Consider the following 13,004-nt stretch of genomic DNA (forward strand, 5'->3'; position numbering starts at 1 on the left):
GTACTTATAAGATCTGCGATTTCCTTTTCTTCGACTAGACAATTTGTTCGCTTATTGAATTTTGGTAATTCTCCTTGCTGAGTGTTATTTGAAATTGATCCGAAATAGTTGTTAAGTCATTCAGCTTTATCAAAATTTGAATGAGCAATTCTTCCATTGGGGGCTAAAAGTGGAGGAATATCATTTGATACAGTTTGGCCTAATACTTTCCTTAAATTATTCGGCCAGTAATTCTGGTTATTTGTATCGTTAGAATTCAAGAGATTTGTGATTTCTTCTTTGTATTTTGTTTTTAACGCTTTTTTAAAATTATTTACTTTATTTCTTTGAACTTTGTATTTTCTTAAATCGCATTCATGTTGTGTTTTCAAAGCTTTGCAAAGGTACTCTCCCAATCGTGTTCTTTGATAAGAGTATTTAACCTATTATAATTACCATCCTTATATACAAATATCTCCCGTTTAAAATTCCTGGGACTTGAAACTGGAAAATCTAATAATGCATAAACACCCTTATGATTGGATATGTCAGGAGTGACATTAATCGTTTCACTGGAACTAATCTGAATTTCATCATTTACTAAAATTACATCTAATAAGGTTGATGATGTCAGAGTAACGCGTGTAGGTTCATCAATAACATTTCTGAGATTATTTAAAGATAAAACATCCCGTAGCTTGCAGCGTGGTGCTAGCAAGTCATCATTTAGATCACCTAAAATTACAACCTTAAGCGTGGTTTGATAGGCTAGTTCAATGGATCTTTCGAACAATGACCAGAATTCAATTGTGCTGTTTGGAGCGCGGTAAAATAAGGCAACAAGTAATACGGTGTTTGGAAATTTGCATTCCACCCAAATACTCTCTGTACCTGTAACCTCAAGATCATCTCGCCGTTTGCAATAAATGGTTTTATTAACATATAATAATAATCCACCACCATGCGACGTCCGATTCTTCCGGTATGGAGAATGGTAACCGTCCCATTTTAGAGATGAATCTAACACATAGTTATCCAGATGAGTCTCAGTGAAACTACAAATATGGTAATTATTAACATCGTTGTATATTGTTTCAAGTTTGTGTCTTATACTACGTGCATTTAAGTGATAGACTGATAGCTTTTCATTTGAATCGGGATTTGAAGGTCCAGGATTTTTATGAACGTCTCCTGATCTTAGAACTAATAAGGCTAAAACAGTACTTAGCAGATATAAATTATTAAGTTCACATAAAACTATTAGAGATATTATTCGACATTGCCATTTCTCAGATGCCTCGTGCTTTACTGTGTAGTAAATGTCAACTATTACAGTAGCGATGAAAATATAATGAGTGTTGCACTTGCGCCAGTATTGCACGAGGGGACTGAGAAATCATCAAACAATTAGATCTTAAATATTTAGTGGTTAGTTTTGGTGGATATAGAGACATGAGAACATGATGTAAATAACTAGTAAACAAATAAAACATATATACAGACAAAAACAGTGAATTATTTACAGATAAAGAATGAAGTTCTACATCACCTGAAAGTATTATTAGTATATAAGTAAGGGCTCTGGCTAAAGTATATGGTATAATATGACATGTTAAGGGCAATAATACAAAATATTCAAAATAGGTTACGGGCTTTAATCCAAAATAATTATAATGAGGTCGCGGTTGTAGGGTACGTAATAAATCAAATACAATAACATATTTACAGTTACAAATGTCAATAATCAAATTATGCATAGAATGTACTTAAGTATTAAACAGATATAATGAACTTGTATAGCGCCAAAATCCAGCTTGTAAAGCTGCTCAGTGGCGCTTGTACAGAAAAAAAAAATGATTATGAGTACACAATGTAAAACAATAAAGATAGAAAGTCATATACAATAAAATAAAACTGTTCGGTAAAACAATATAATAGGATTTTAAAAAATAAAATATCAGGGTACAGATAAAATATAGATAGAAAATCATAACAAATTAAAATCAAACTATTTGGTAAAACAAATAAATAGCAGAGTACAGGTCAAATATAAAACATTAAAGTAATTGGTAAAACAAATAAATAGCAGTGTACAGATAAAATATAAAACATTTAAGTTTAAGTAATTAGTAAAATAGATAAATTATGTGAAGGCTTTTTGGAACAATTCTGTTTTCAGGTTCTTTTTAAAAACGTCAAAACTTGAACTGGTCCTTGTTTAAAAGGATATGTCGTTCCAAAGTTTCGGTGCTGCTACCGAAAAGGAGTGTTGGGTGAAGAGTGTTTTACTTTTTGGCATCTCTAGGAGGTGAAGATTAGAAGAACGAAGTTGGCGTAAGGGTTTATAATGGTTAAGAAGATCTTTGAGATATACAGGCGATTCAGGACAGTTGATTGACAGATATGTAAGACACAAAATTTTGTAATCGATGCGAAAAGAAACAGGGAGCCAGTGAAGTTGTTTAAGGACGGGTGATGGGTGAACGATAAGGTGTTAGTGAAACGATACGGGCAGCTTTATTCTGAATGAGTTAAAGAGGGTATAAACTTCTTGCGGGAAGTCCAACAAGCAGTGAGTTACAATGATCGAGTCTGGATGTAATAAAGGAGTTGACAAGTAGTTTACAGGTTTCAAAATTTATATAAGGACGGATTCTACCAATCTTGTACAGGTGAAAATTGCATGATTTACAAATAGATGGGATATGGGATTTCATGTCCAGCGCAGAGTCGAAATTTACACCAAGATTTCGTACAGAAGGAATATTGGCATCTCCAATTTTGACAGAATTATGTGTTAACTTAAGATTTGTATTACATTTAGGTTTAAAAAGTTGTATCACTTCAGTTTTATCATCGTTCAGTTTTAAAAGATTTAGTTTCATCCAGGATCGTACATCAGCAATGCAGGCCTCCAACTTTGTTATGTTTTCGGTTTCGTTATTCTTATTCAGCGCGATATACATTTGTGTATTGTCGGCGTAAAGTTGGTAGTCAATTTTGTGTTTTCTTCTAATGTCTCCTAAAGGAGAGGTGTATGCTGTGAACAAGAGTGGTCCCAGGACCGAACCTTGCGGCACACCATATTTCAGCTTTTGTGGAGGAGATTTACTGTTCTGGATATTCACTACTTGCTCCCAACAATCCAGATAACTGGCGAACCATGATAATGCACTGTCTTCGATCCCAAAACAACGTTTTAACCGGAATAACAATATCGAAGTGTCTATGGTGTCGAAAGCAGCACTAAGGTCAAGCATAACCAGGAAAACACAGTCCCTGTTGTCCATCCGACTGATGATGTCATTATGGACTCGTACAAGGGCAGTCTCAGTGCTGTGACACTTCTTGTAGGCAGACTGAATCGCTCATCTAAGTTGTTCTGTGCAATATGATCCTTAAATCTGGAAGCTACAACCTTTTCTATGATTTTAGATAAAAACGACAGATTTGAGACAGGGCGGTAGTTTTGAAGTAAGTCTGGGTCTAAATTTGCCTTTTTTAGTAATGGTGTTACAAGGGCACTTTTCAGTGATTGACACACCTTTCCAGATTTAAATGAACTATAAGCATGATTTTAATAACCATGTAGGGAGTGGGTCAAGTTCACAGGATTTATTTGCAGATCTTCCAATAATTTTGGAAATTTCAGTGTCTGATGTTGGCTCAAACTCAGTTAACACAGGTCCTGTGTGTACTTCACTGTCACGAGGAGTTGCTATGCCAGAATCCTCAAGCTGAAATCTAATACTAGCTACCTTTTCTCAAAAGAACGACGAGAATTGTTTTGCTAGAGCTGAAAAGTCATCATTTGAGGGTAGGAGACACTTTTCTTTTGATTTGGAAATACTGTCAATTATCTTAAAGATTTGCTTGGGATTTCCCTTGTTCGTTTTGATTTTATTTTTAACATAAGATATTTTAGCCTGTTTTATCAGTTTGTTTGTTTGAGTCCTTAGGCGGTTATATATCTCCCTGTGGATTTCCAAGTTGGTTTTCCTCCATTGTTTTTCAGCAGTTCGTTTTTCCTGTTTTGAAATTAATATCTCAGTGGTAAACCACTTCTTATTTGGTCGACTAGTCAGAGTTTTTGATTTTAAAGGTGCATGATCGTTGAAAAGTTTGCTCAGAGCAGAATCGTAAAGAGATACTTGTGTTTGAATATCATGTGAATCTACAATCTGACTTTGTAAATTTAATGACAGAATGTCTTGATTGAACCAATTTACGTCAATGTCTTTAGTTTTCTGGAAAATAATGGTTTCTTTAACAGCCCTGGGCTTTGCCAATGACAAGGATCCGAAAATACTATAATGATCGGAGATTGAATATCAAGGACTTTATGGCTGCGGAGAAGATCATCATTAAGTCTGGTGATAAGTATATCAAGTGTATGTCCCTTCTGGTGTGTCGGTTCCTTAATGTGTCGTTGAAGATTACATGAATTCAAAATATCGCAGAACTGGTTGGATTTTAAGTCATTGGACTTGTTTAAATGGAGGTTGAAATCCCCAACAATCAACAGTCGTCCTTTGGACGTCTGCAAGTCATGCAGAAAGTCTGAGATCTCAGTTAGGAGTGTCAGTGGTTACCTTGTTTTTGGTAGATAGCGGGGGACGGTATATACTGATCAGATTAACCACATTGCTACCATATTTTACATTTGTCTGAAGCACTTCAAAACTCATGAAGTTGACACCATTGACGGCTTTAACCTCGATGGACTTCTTGTGCAAAATGGCAATTCCGCCGCCTCGTCGATTCTCACGATTAGTAAGGACAGAGGAATAGTTTTCTGGAGTAAGTTCATTCAGATAAACCGAATCTGTGGATTTTATCCAGCTTTCAGTAATAATGAAAATGTCAAGGTCATGATCAACAGTTTTATTTCTTGCCGAACGGACATTTAATAAACAAAATTTTAGTGAGTCAGTGTGAGTTAGGGCATAGATATCTCCCGATTTGGTAAATTTCTATGAATATCGGTAAAATTCTAATTATCGCAACAAATCTAATACGAAGAGGCTAAAATCTGTAGGTACGGTTGATTAACAGGGGTGAGAAATTGACTGAGTGGTGATATAATTATCGCTTGGGGTGAAAATCTCGGCGACGGTGCGTTTTCTGTGTTAATTAACAAACGGGTTAAAAACGACTGACATGGTGTGTATTCTTTGTTTGGTGAGTTTTCTCGAAAGCGTGTTATATCTGCACCAAAGGTGTTTTATCACGGACCAACAGGCTTTATCTGACGCGTAGGTGTTAAATCCAATTTACCGTGCGATGTTTTGTTCGACCGAGTGTTTTACGCAGATCGGTCTTTATACAGTGTAGGTCTTTATACATGGATTTATACGTGCTGTAATTGCATATGTTCATTCTTATACGTATTTCATTTCTTGATGAATACTACGTGTTTTATACTTCATACCATAGTCGGGCTGCAATTATTTCATCACACTTTCTGTAACAAGCTTGTCTTTGCATACACAATTCCGACCTATGACGATCGCGACCTATGGAAATATGGGTTTTACGAGAACAGCTACATTTAATTTATCAGAACACAACAATAATTTTCTTGAATGAACCTTGGTTTATTAAAATTCAAAATATGACCCTGTAAATTAATATAGATGTGTTGTGTACCCTATTTCAAAACCGTAATTTGTCAAACGAACAATTAATTACATCAAAGGTGTATAAGAAATTATTGTTGTTCTGAAATAGTTTTCTTTATCAAATTTATTAATTAAGCTGTTAAAACGTCAAATTATGAAATTCTGGACATAATGTGTGCTATGCACGGTTCTAAAAGTTGAAGACTTTTATGACGTGGGACTCAATTTAGCATAATATATGGCCGGAAATATTGTAAATGAAGCTATTTAAGTTTAAAACTATGACTTTAGAATACATGTATAGTGAAAATGTTGAAATTGATCACTACAGCAATAAATTGTTGTTTCAGAATTAACAGATCTTTAACAAATAAAACATGCTATAACACTATTCTAAACCCGAACCCAAGAATAAATATTAAATATTTAGATTTCGAAATGTTCACAATTAAACAGAATTAACAATAAAAACAAAATCATAAATTACTACGGCATATTATGAAACTCTTTTCAAATAAAGCGACCGAAATAACAAAAGAGATTTTAAAGTCGTTTTAGACTGGAAGCTAACTGATTCCCAAAGGCGATTGCATGCTTTTATAAATAGACACATGGAGCCTGTGCTCTCGATCTGTCATCACGTTGAAAAATCACATAATAAAAATTGGATCCACTCGACCCGTAGTTTATTAGTACTGGGAGAAAAATAATAAAGCTATTTCATACAATCGTAAGCAATAGAAATATTAACAAGTGTTTAAATTTAGCTGTTCTTGTAAAGCCTCTATTTACATATTAAGTCAAAGGTCAATGGACAATATCACCGCAGGCGCATGTCCCTATTTGCATTAGTGTTATTTGATATGTGAATTATCATTTGTTATATACTATTCAAAAAAAGTAGGGGATATTTGGTTTTTAAGTGTTATTAAAGTCACCTAATGAAACTGACGAAGAAACAAATGACAAAATGAAATGAAGTTCACATTCATCGATTTATTCCAAATGATCGTTAGACTAAGTAAGGCACAGACTGACCATTATAAGGGTAAAATGATACCCGGGGTCAAACAGCAAAGTTACCACAGCATCACAACCAAGTCAATAACGGGTAAATCCTCCTCTGTTTGCCAAACAAGCATTGATCCGACGTGGCATACTCCTAATGAGACGTCTAAGGTCATTTTGGTCCAGATTGTCCCATTCCTGTTGCAATGCAGCAGCAAGTTCTTGGACATTGGCAGGACGTTGTTGACGTTGACGTAACCTCTGTCCAAGCATGTCCCAGACATGCGCAATGGGGGAGAGGTCGGGACTCAGTGCTGGCCAAGGTAATGTGGTGATGTTCTGTTGTTGGAGGTAACCTGTAACGATCCTGGCCCTGTGACATCTTGCGTTGTCATCCTGGAAGATGAAACGGCGGCCATGACGTCGTGCGAACGGCACAACATGGACTGCCAAGATGTTGTCCCGGTAGTACTGGCCTGTAACACGCCCTGCAACAACATGTAAAGCCGTTCTTCCAGCAACAGTGATGCCTCCCCACACCATAACAGAACCACCCCCAAATCGATCATGTCTGATGAGGTTAACGTCTTGGAAGCGCTCGTTTCGACGACGCCACACCCTCCTACGTCTGTCCAAAAAATCAACAGTGAACCTTGACTCATCTGAAAACATCACATTGCTCCAGCGTCGATTATCCCAGTGTTGACGATCCCTACACCAACGACGTCTTGCCTGAATGTGATGATCTCTCAAACAAGGGATCACGCGAGGACGTCGGGCGCAAAGGTGACCCCTATGCAGTCGATTCCGAATCGTCTGGCCACTCACTCTCACACCAGTGTCTGTTTGAAGACGAGCGCTGATCTGATTTGCTGTGATGACACGATTTCTCAAGGCCAAGGTACGGATAAATCGATCCTGGGCTTGAGTTGTCGACCTGAGCGTGGTCTGTCCTGTACAGATTGTGTATCACGGTATCTGGACCATAGCCTGCTTATGACAGACTGAGAAACATTCATCGTCCGCGCCACAACCGCCTGTGTTGTGCCGATCTGTAGCATGCCAAGGGCACGTAACCTTTCATTTTGGGTAAGCCGACGCATATCAAAATTTGTTTTCTGGTCACTAAAACAATTAAACTGATGTTTCCACCCTGGAATTCAATGCCACAATGTCTGTAACATTCAAAGTCAGAGTCGTGCAAATCTTGGGTTGGACCCCCATGATGATCCCAAGCATCACCTGCATTCCATGCGGTAGCTATTGGTGCGTTTGGGCGTCACATGTAACTGGAAATGTTTCTTCTGTTAGGTTCTATAGTGACTTTTTTCGTAGTCATTTGCATATTTTAGTATTATGCCCCCAAAATCAAATATCCCCTACTTTTTTTGAATAGTATATATGTGGAAATTAAATTTTTCTTGGATAGTCCTTTTTACAACCCAGGTAAGAAACAATACATTTATGCATTAAAACGCCCACGTGTAGTAAATATAGACATGACGACACCAATAGTTTTTCATCAATTGCTTGATTTTATATTTATAAACTTGCTTTTCGAAACAGATTCGTTAGTCTGATATCAATGGAGGCTGGTCCGGATATCGGTAAATAATGTGCATTTATACTTCAGTGGTACGCACGATAATATATAAACAAATTAAACCCACAAAAAAGACATATATAAAAAATTGCTGCCCGACTATGGTACGAAGTATAAAACACGTAGTATTCATCAAGAAATGAAATACGTATAAGAACGAACATATGTAACTACAGCACTTATAAATCCATGTATAAAGACCTACACTTAACAAAGACCGATCTGCGTAAAACTCACGGTCGAACAAGAAATCGCACGGTAAATTAGATTTATCACCTACGCGTCAGATAAAACACCTTTGGTGCAGTTATAACACGTTTTCGAGAAAACTCACCAAACAAAGAATACACACCGTATCAGTCGTTTTTAACCCGTTCGTTAATTAACACACCGGTACAGAAAACGCACTGTCGCCGAGATTTTCACCCCTAGCGATAATTATATCACCACTCAGTCAATTTCTCACCCTTGTTAATTAACACACCGTACCTACAGATTTCAGCCTCTTCGTATTAGATTTGTTGCGATAATTAGAATTTTACCGATATTCATAGAAATTTACCAAATCGGGAGATATCTATGCCCTAAACGTACAAATAACACTCTTACTACTTCTCAGTGCTACATGTCCATAATCTTGATTTTTTTTAATATGATTAAATTGTCACTTTGTAAAGTGTCCCTAAACGATTAAGTTACATGGAAGGGCGCACTATAATAATATATAGTGTATCAATATCGCCCATGCATCTGTTATCACTCGTCACACCAGTCAGTTATATAGAGGGATAAATCGTGTTTTCCTTTTGCGTTCGTCACTTCCGATTGTTGAAACATTGATTATACGCATCTATCGTAGCAATGATCTCTGTGATAAAATAATATTTGGAGCGTTTTTAACAAGTTCTATCACATATGTGATAATGACTGGCACCAACATTGTCCTTTTATATATGTATAACAGTAACAAAATTTCGATTTATAGTATTAATATTGCTTTTTCCCCTTTATTTGCAAAAACATCTCTCCGATAATGATAATAAATTTGAATTACTACTCTGTACCAGTTGGAAACGTAATTGTCTAAGGTATAAATGAAATGTGAAGTTTAATCAAATCAAGTTGGATTGGGGAACAGTGTAATGTATTTTTGCATAAATTTACAATGCTATTTGTTTCGAATCTTCGTTGGGCTGTTCATCTATTTAACGAGCTATATGTTCTTTCAGCTATTATAAAAAAAACATGCAATACACAAACAGTGTACGCGATATGATCAACACTTCCCGAAAAGCTACCGATTTATCAGAATTTTCAAAGAAAAAATTGACAAATTTTATAGTTTAATATCAGTATCTTTTGCTGGATTTACTCTCTATATTCCCGTGGATATTCAAATTGGGTGCCGACGTCAGTATCTTCACAAATAAAGCAACAGAACAGTTTTCCAATACGTGTGAATAAGCTTGTGCATGCCTTTACATGTATAAATAGAATTGTTACTTGATCAAGGAGACTGCCGACACCGTGCTATGCACGGACTATGGGTGAAACGGTGAGACACAAAGTCTGAAATGGCAATCCGGTTATATAGTACAAATTTGAAGACACAAATAATAACTTGTCGGAAGATGAGATTAAGTATATTTACGAGAAGTATATTTACTATTTACGAGAAGTATATTTACTATTTACGAGAATCAGTATATTTACGAGAATCAGTATATTTACATACGGCAAATTTGGCTTATTCGCTATATACCCGGGGATATTCAAATTGGGGCCTACCTGTTCGATATCTATAAATGACGACATTGCATTTCGTGCGATAGATTAAGGTCAATATTTTTATTTTTATTAAATGCAACTTCATCTATAACTAGCGTGACGATATGGTACGCAGTATAAACGCCAGGTATAGTCGTAACAATAGAATACAAGCCACGAAAAATGATTACGTGACAATTCGGGCGTATATGTTTCTTTGATATGTTATATCACGGTACAATTCTGTAATTGCATAAAAAACGGCTATTATAAGTTACATGTTCTGGAATGATTGTTGGATTGTATGCGATGTACATTTAGTGAAAAGCTAAAGTAATTTTAGTTTAAAAATATCATTTGTGTGGGAATTACTACTGTTCGGTTGGTTGTGTCGTAGTATTTATCAATATGGAGATTTCTGTTTTATAGATATAAACACACGGTCGAATGATAAATCGCACGGTAAAACAGTTTTACTTCCCAAATTTTGATTTAACACATACGTGTCAGATAAAGCCTATTGGTCCTTGATTATACTCCTTTTCGTGCAGTTATCGCAACTAGCGAGAAAACACGCCAATTTAACAATACACACCATTGACATTAATTTTTTACCGGTCGGTTGATTAAGACACCTCTACACAAAACGCACCATCGCACAGTTTTTCACCCCTAGTGTTAATTAACTCACCTCTCAGACAGTGATAGACGTACAAATAACAAGCCAAACAGAGATTTATATAAGGGCTGCGTACAGATCGACTTCTTAGTAGTTCTCAGTGTTTTGAAGACAGGCATAGGCAATCAGCTATTTGTGCTATTTATCAACATGTGTTCATGTATTTGTGATATCAAAAAGTATGAGATTCTCCCGTTGTCTACATTGACTCAGTTTTTGTGATAGTAATATTAGGAGCGTTAACAATAGGTATGTTTATATTGTAGATGTATGAATATGATAGATTGAAAGTTACTAACTTCATTTTACCTAAAGATGTTGATAGAAATATGCTAGAAGTAAGTGCAGATTCTCTTAGTTGTATAAAACTGTATTCTTCTTTTTTGATATGCATACACTGCCCAATTAGGGAAGATAGAACACGGAAGGCAGACACGGCCTATTCTAGGAAACCTCCCCAAATTCGTTCAATGTGGAATATGGCTGATATGACAAAATTAAGAGAACAAGCTGTAATTTGCATGTGCATTACATTTTAGTAACCACTTGTTCACAAAATGGCGTTTATTTTGTGCAATGTTGTCAAACGATTCGGACGACAAACTGATCCGAGCAAGTCAGTTTGTAGAAAATATGGTTAAAAAAGAAAACTACATTCTGACAAAGAATTATTTAAAGCTAGTCAAAGTGCAGAATTTATGCAGAAAATATTTAACAAGGATTTAATGTACTTGAATATTTTGGATTGGAAGGAAGAAACAAATGATTAACCCTTTTCAATTTTGAGAGACAAGATGTCAGTGAATGTGCCAACAATGCCGTGCCCATAAATACCTTACGTATAAATCGGTGGGCTGTGAACTTTTTTAACAGTTGGTAACAGATCTATATTTATGTCACCAAATATAAACAACATATTAAAATAAGTGATGTCTTTTTCATAGTAATTTCAATCCAAACTAGAACTGCGAAGCAGTAATGACAGGTTTCACTGGTGCCACGTTACCCTTGAACTTATGTCACTTTCGGTGCCACGTTACCCTCGAACTCACATCACTTCAAGTACCAATAGAACCGATAAACAGATTTCCATATAAACATTGTAGACGTGCTAAATATGGACGCAGGCAATATCAATTCCATTCATACATTTGTTACCATGTGTTACATATGTCAAAAAAGTGATCCGGACAAAATTTGTTAATAACTTGATTTTCAACGAATTCCGATAATTACTGCCAGAGTTATGGCCCTTGATCACTTTGCAAAATCTTGTGATGCTCTAAAGGTCATGAGACGAAGATTCCTATTGATTTTCAACGATTTCCGATAACTACTGCCAAAGTTATGGCCCTTGATCACTTTGCAAAATCTTGTGATGCTCTAAAGGCTAAAGTTATAATCTGATTGACTTCAGATTGATACACAGAGTTTAAGATCTTGAGACGAACAAGTATATTGATTTTCAATGAATTTTTATGACTTGAACAGTTAAATCCATGATATTAAAAGCTTTGCATACAAAACGTTAGCATGGGGCAGAACTTTATAAAAACCAAACAAATTCTAATAGTTTTCTGATAATTACTTCGTGAGTTGTTGCTCTTAATCAGATTTTAGTGTATTATAAATGTTTCATTACCGAAAAAAGTAAAAATCGAAATGGCGCAAATACAAAACCGAAATTAAAAAAAACGAGTGCAAGATTTTTTGCGCCTTTTGTAGGGGCATTTATCTTGATCTATCAGATTTGTAAAAATTAACATTTCCAAGTGAAAAGACGTTCCGACTCGTCAAAATTGGAGTTTTTACCAAATTGCGTCACATCCCGTGCCGATAGAAAACTTTACCAGTAATAAAAAGTTGAGAATTTGCACCATGGAGCATATGAATTTGTTTTATAAAAATCGGGCAATAAATAATTAACCTAGAACCGATAAACTGAATTAGCCAATAGCGGCCCAAAAAAATTATCCAGACAAAAAATGTTCACATTTTTGCTCAGATCAGACGACCCTTTAACCCTGGGTAAAATGCCATAATAAAATATTCATTAATAAAAATTTGGCGCCTAATATCTCCGAAGATTCATCGAAAATCAAAAATCTAAGCAATTGTAGCTATCTGCCTTTTCTCTGGCTTTGTCAAAATGTGTCAAATGTCAAAATCCAACGATTATTGTTAATATTACGGCAATATTTCAAAAAGTGACAACTTCGGCGATTTCGGACATTTCAAAATAGCTTTAATCTCTAATCACACCCACTTTCCCAGGAAAAACGAAGACATCGAATCGATCCGACAATTAGTTTCTCAGATATGCTCAAGTGGAAAAAAAAAAAAAATA

General features: G+C 35.7%; 1 protein-coding gene across 3 annotated transcripts in view; it reads left to right on the forward strand.

The window, feature by feature from the left end:
- The window catches only part of LOC126816708 (uncharacterized), a 339,811-nt gene that overhangs the window by 267,601 nt on the left and 59,206 nt on the right, over positions 1-13,004 (forward strand). For all 3 annotated transcript variants that reach the window (XM_050543456.1, XM_050543454.2, XM_056099895.1), the window contains exon 14: positions 10,924-10,995. In XM_050543456.1, coding sequence (XP_050399413.1) covers positions 10,924-10,995 — 72 coding nt within the window. The remainder of the gene's footprint in view (positions 1-10,923; positions 10,996-13,004) is intronic.

Source organism: Patella vulgata, chromosome 3 (assembly GCF_932274485.2).
Source record: "Patella vulgata chromosome 3, xgPatVulg1.2, whole genome shotgun sequence".
Taxonomy (NCBI): domain Eukaryota; kingdom Metazoa; phylum Mollusca; class Gastropoda; family Patellidae; genus Patella; species Patella vulgata.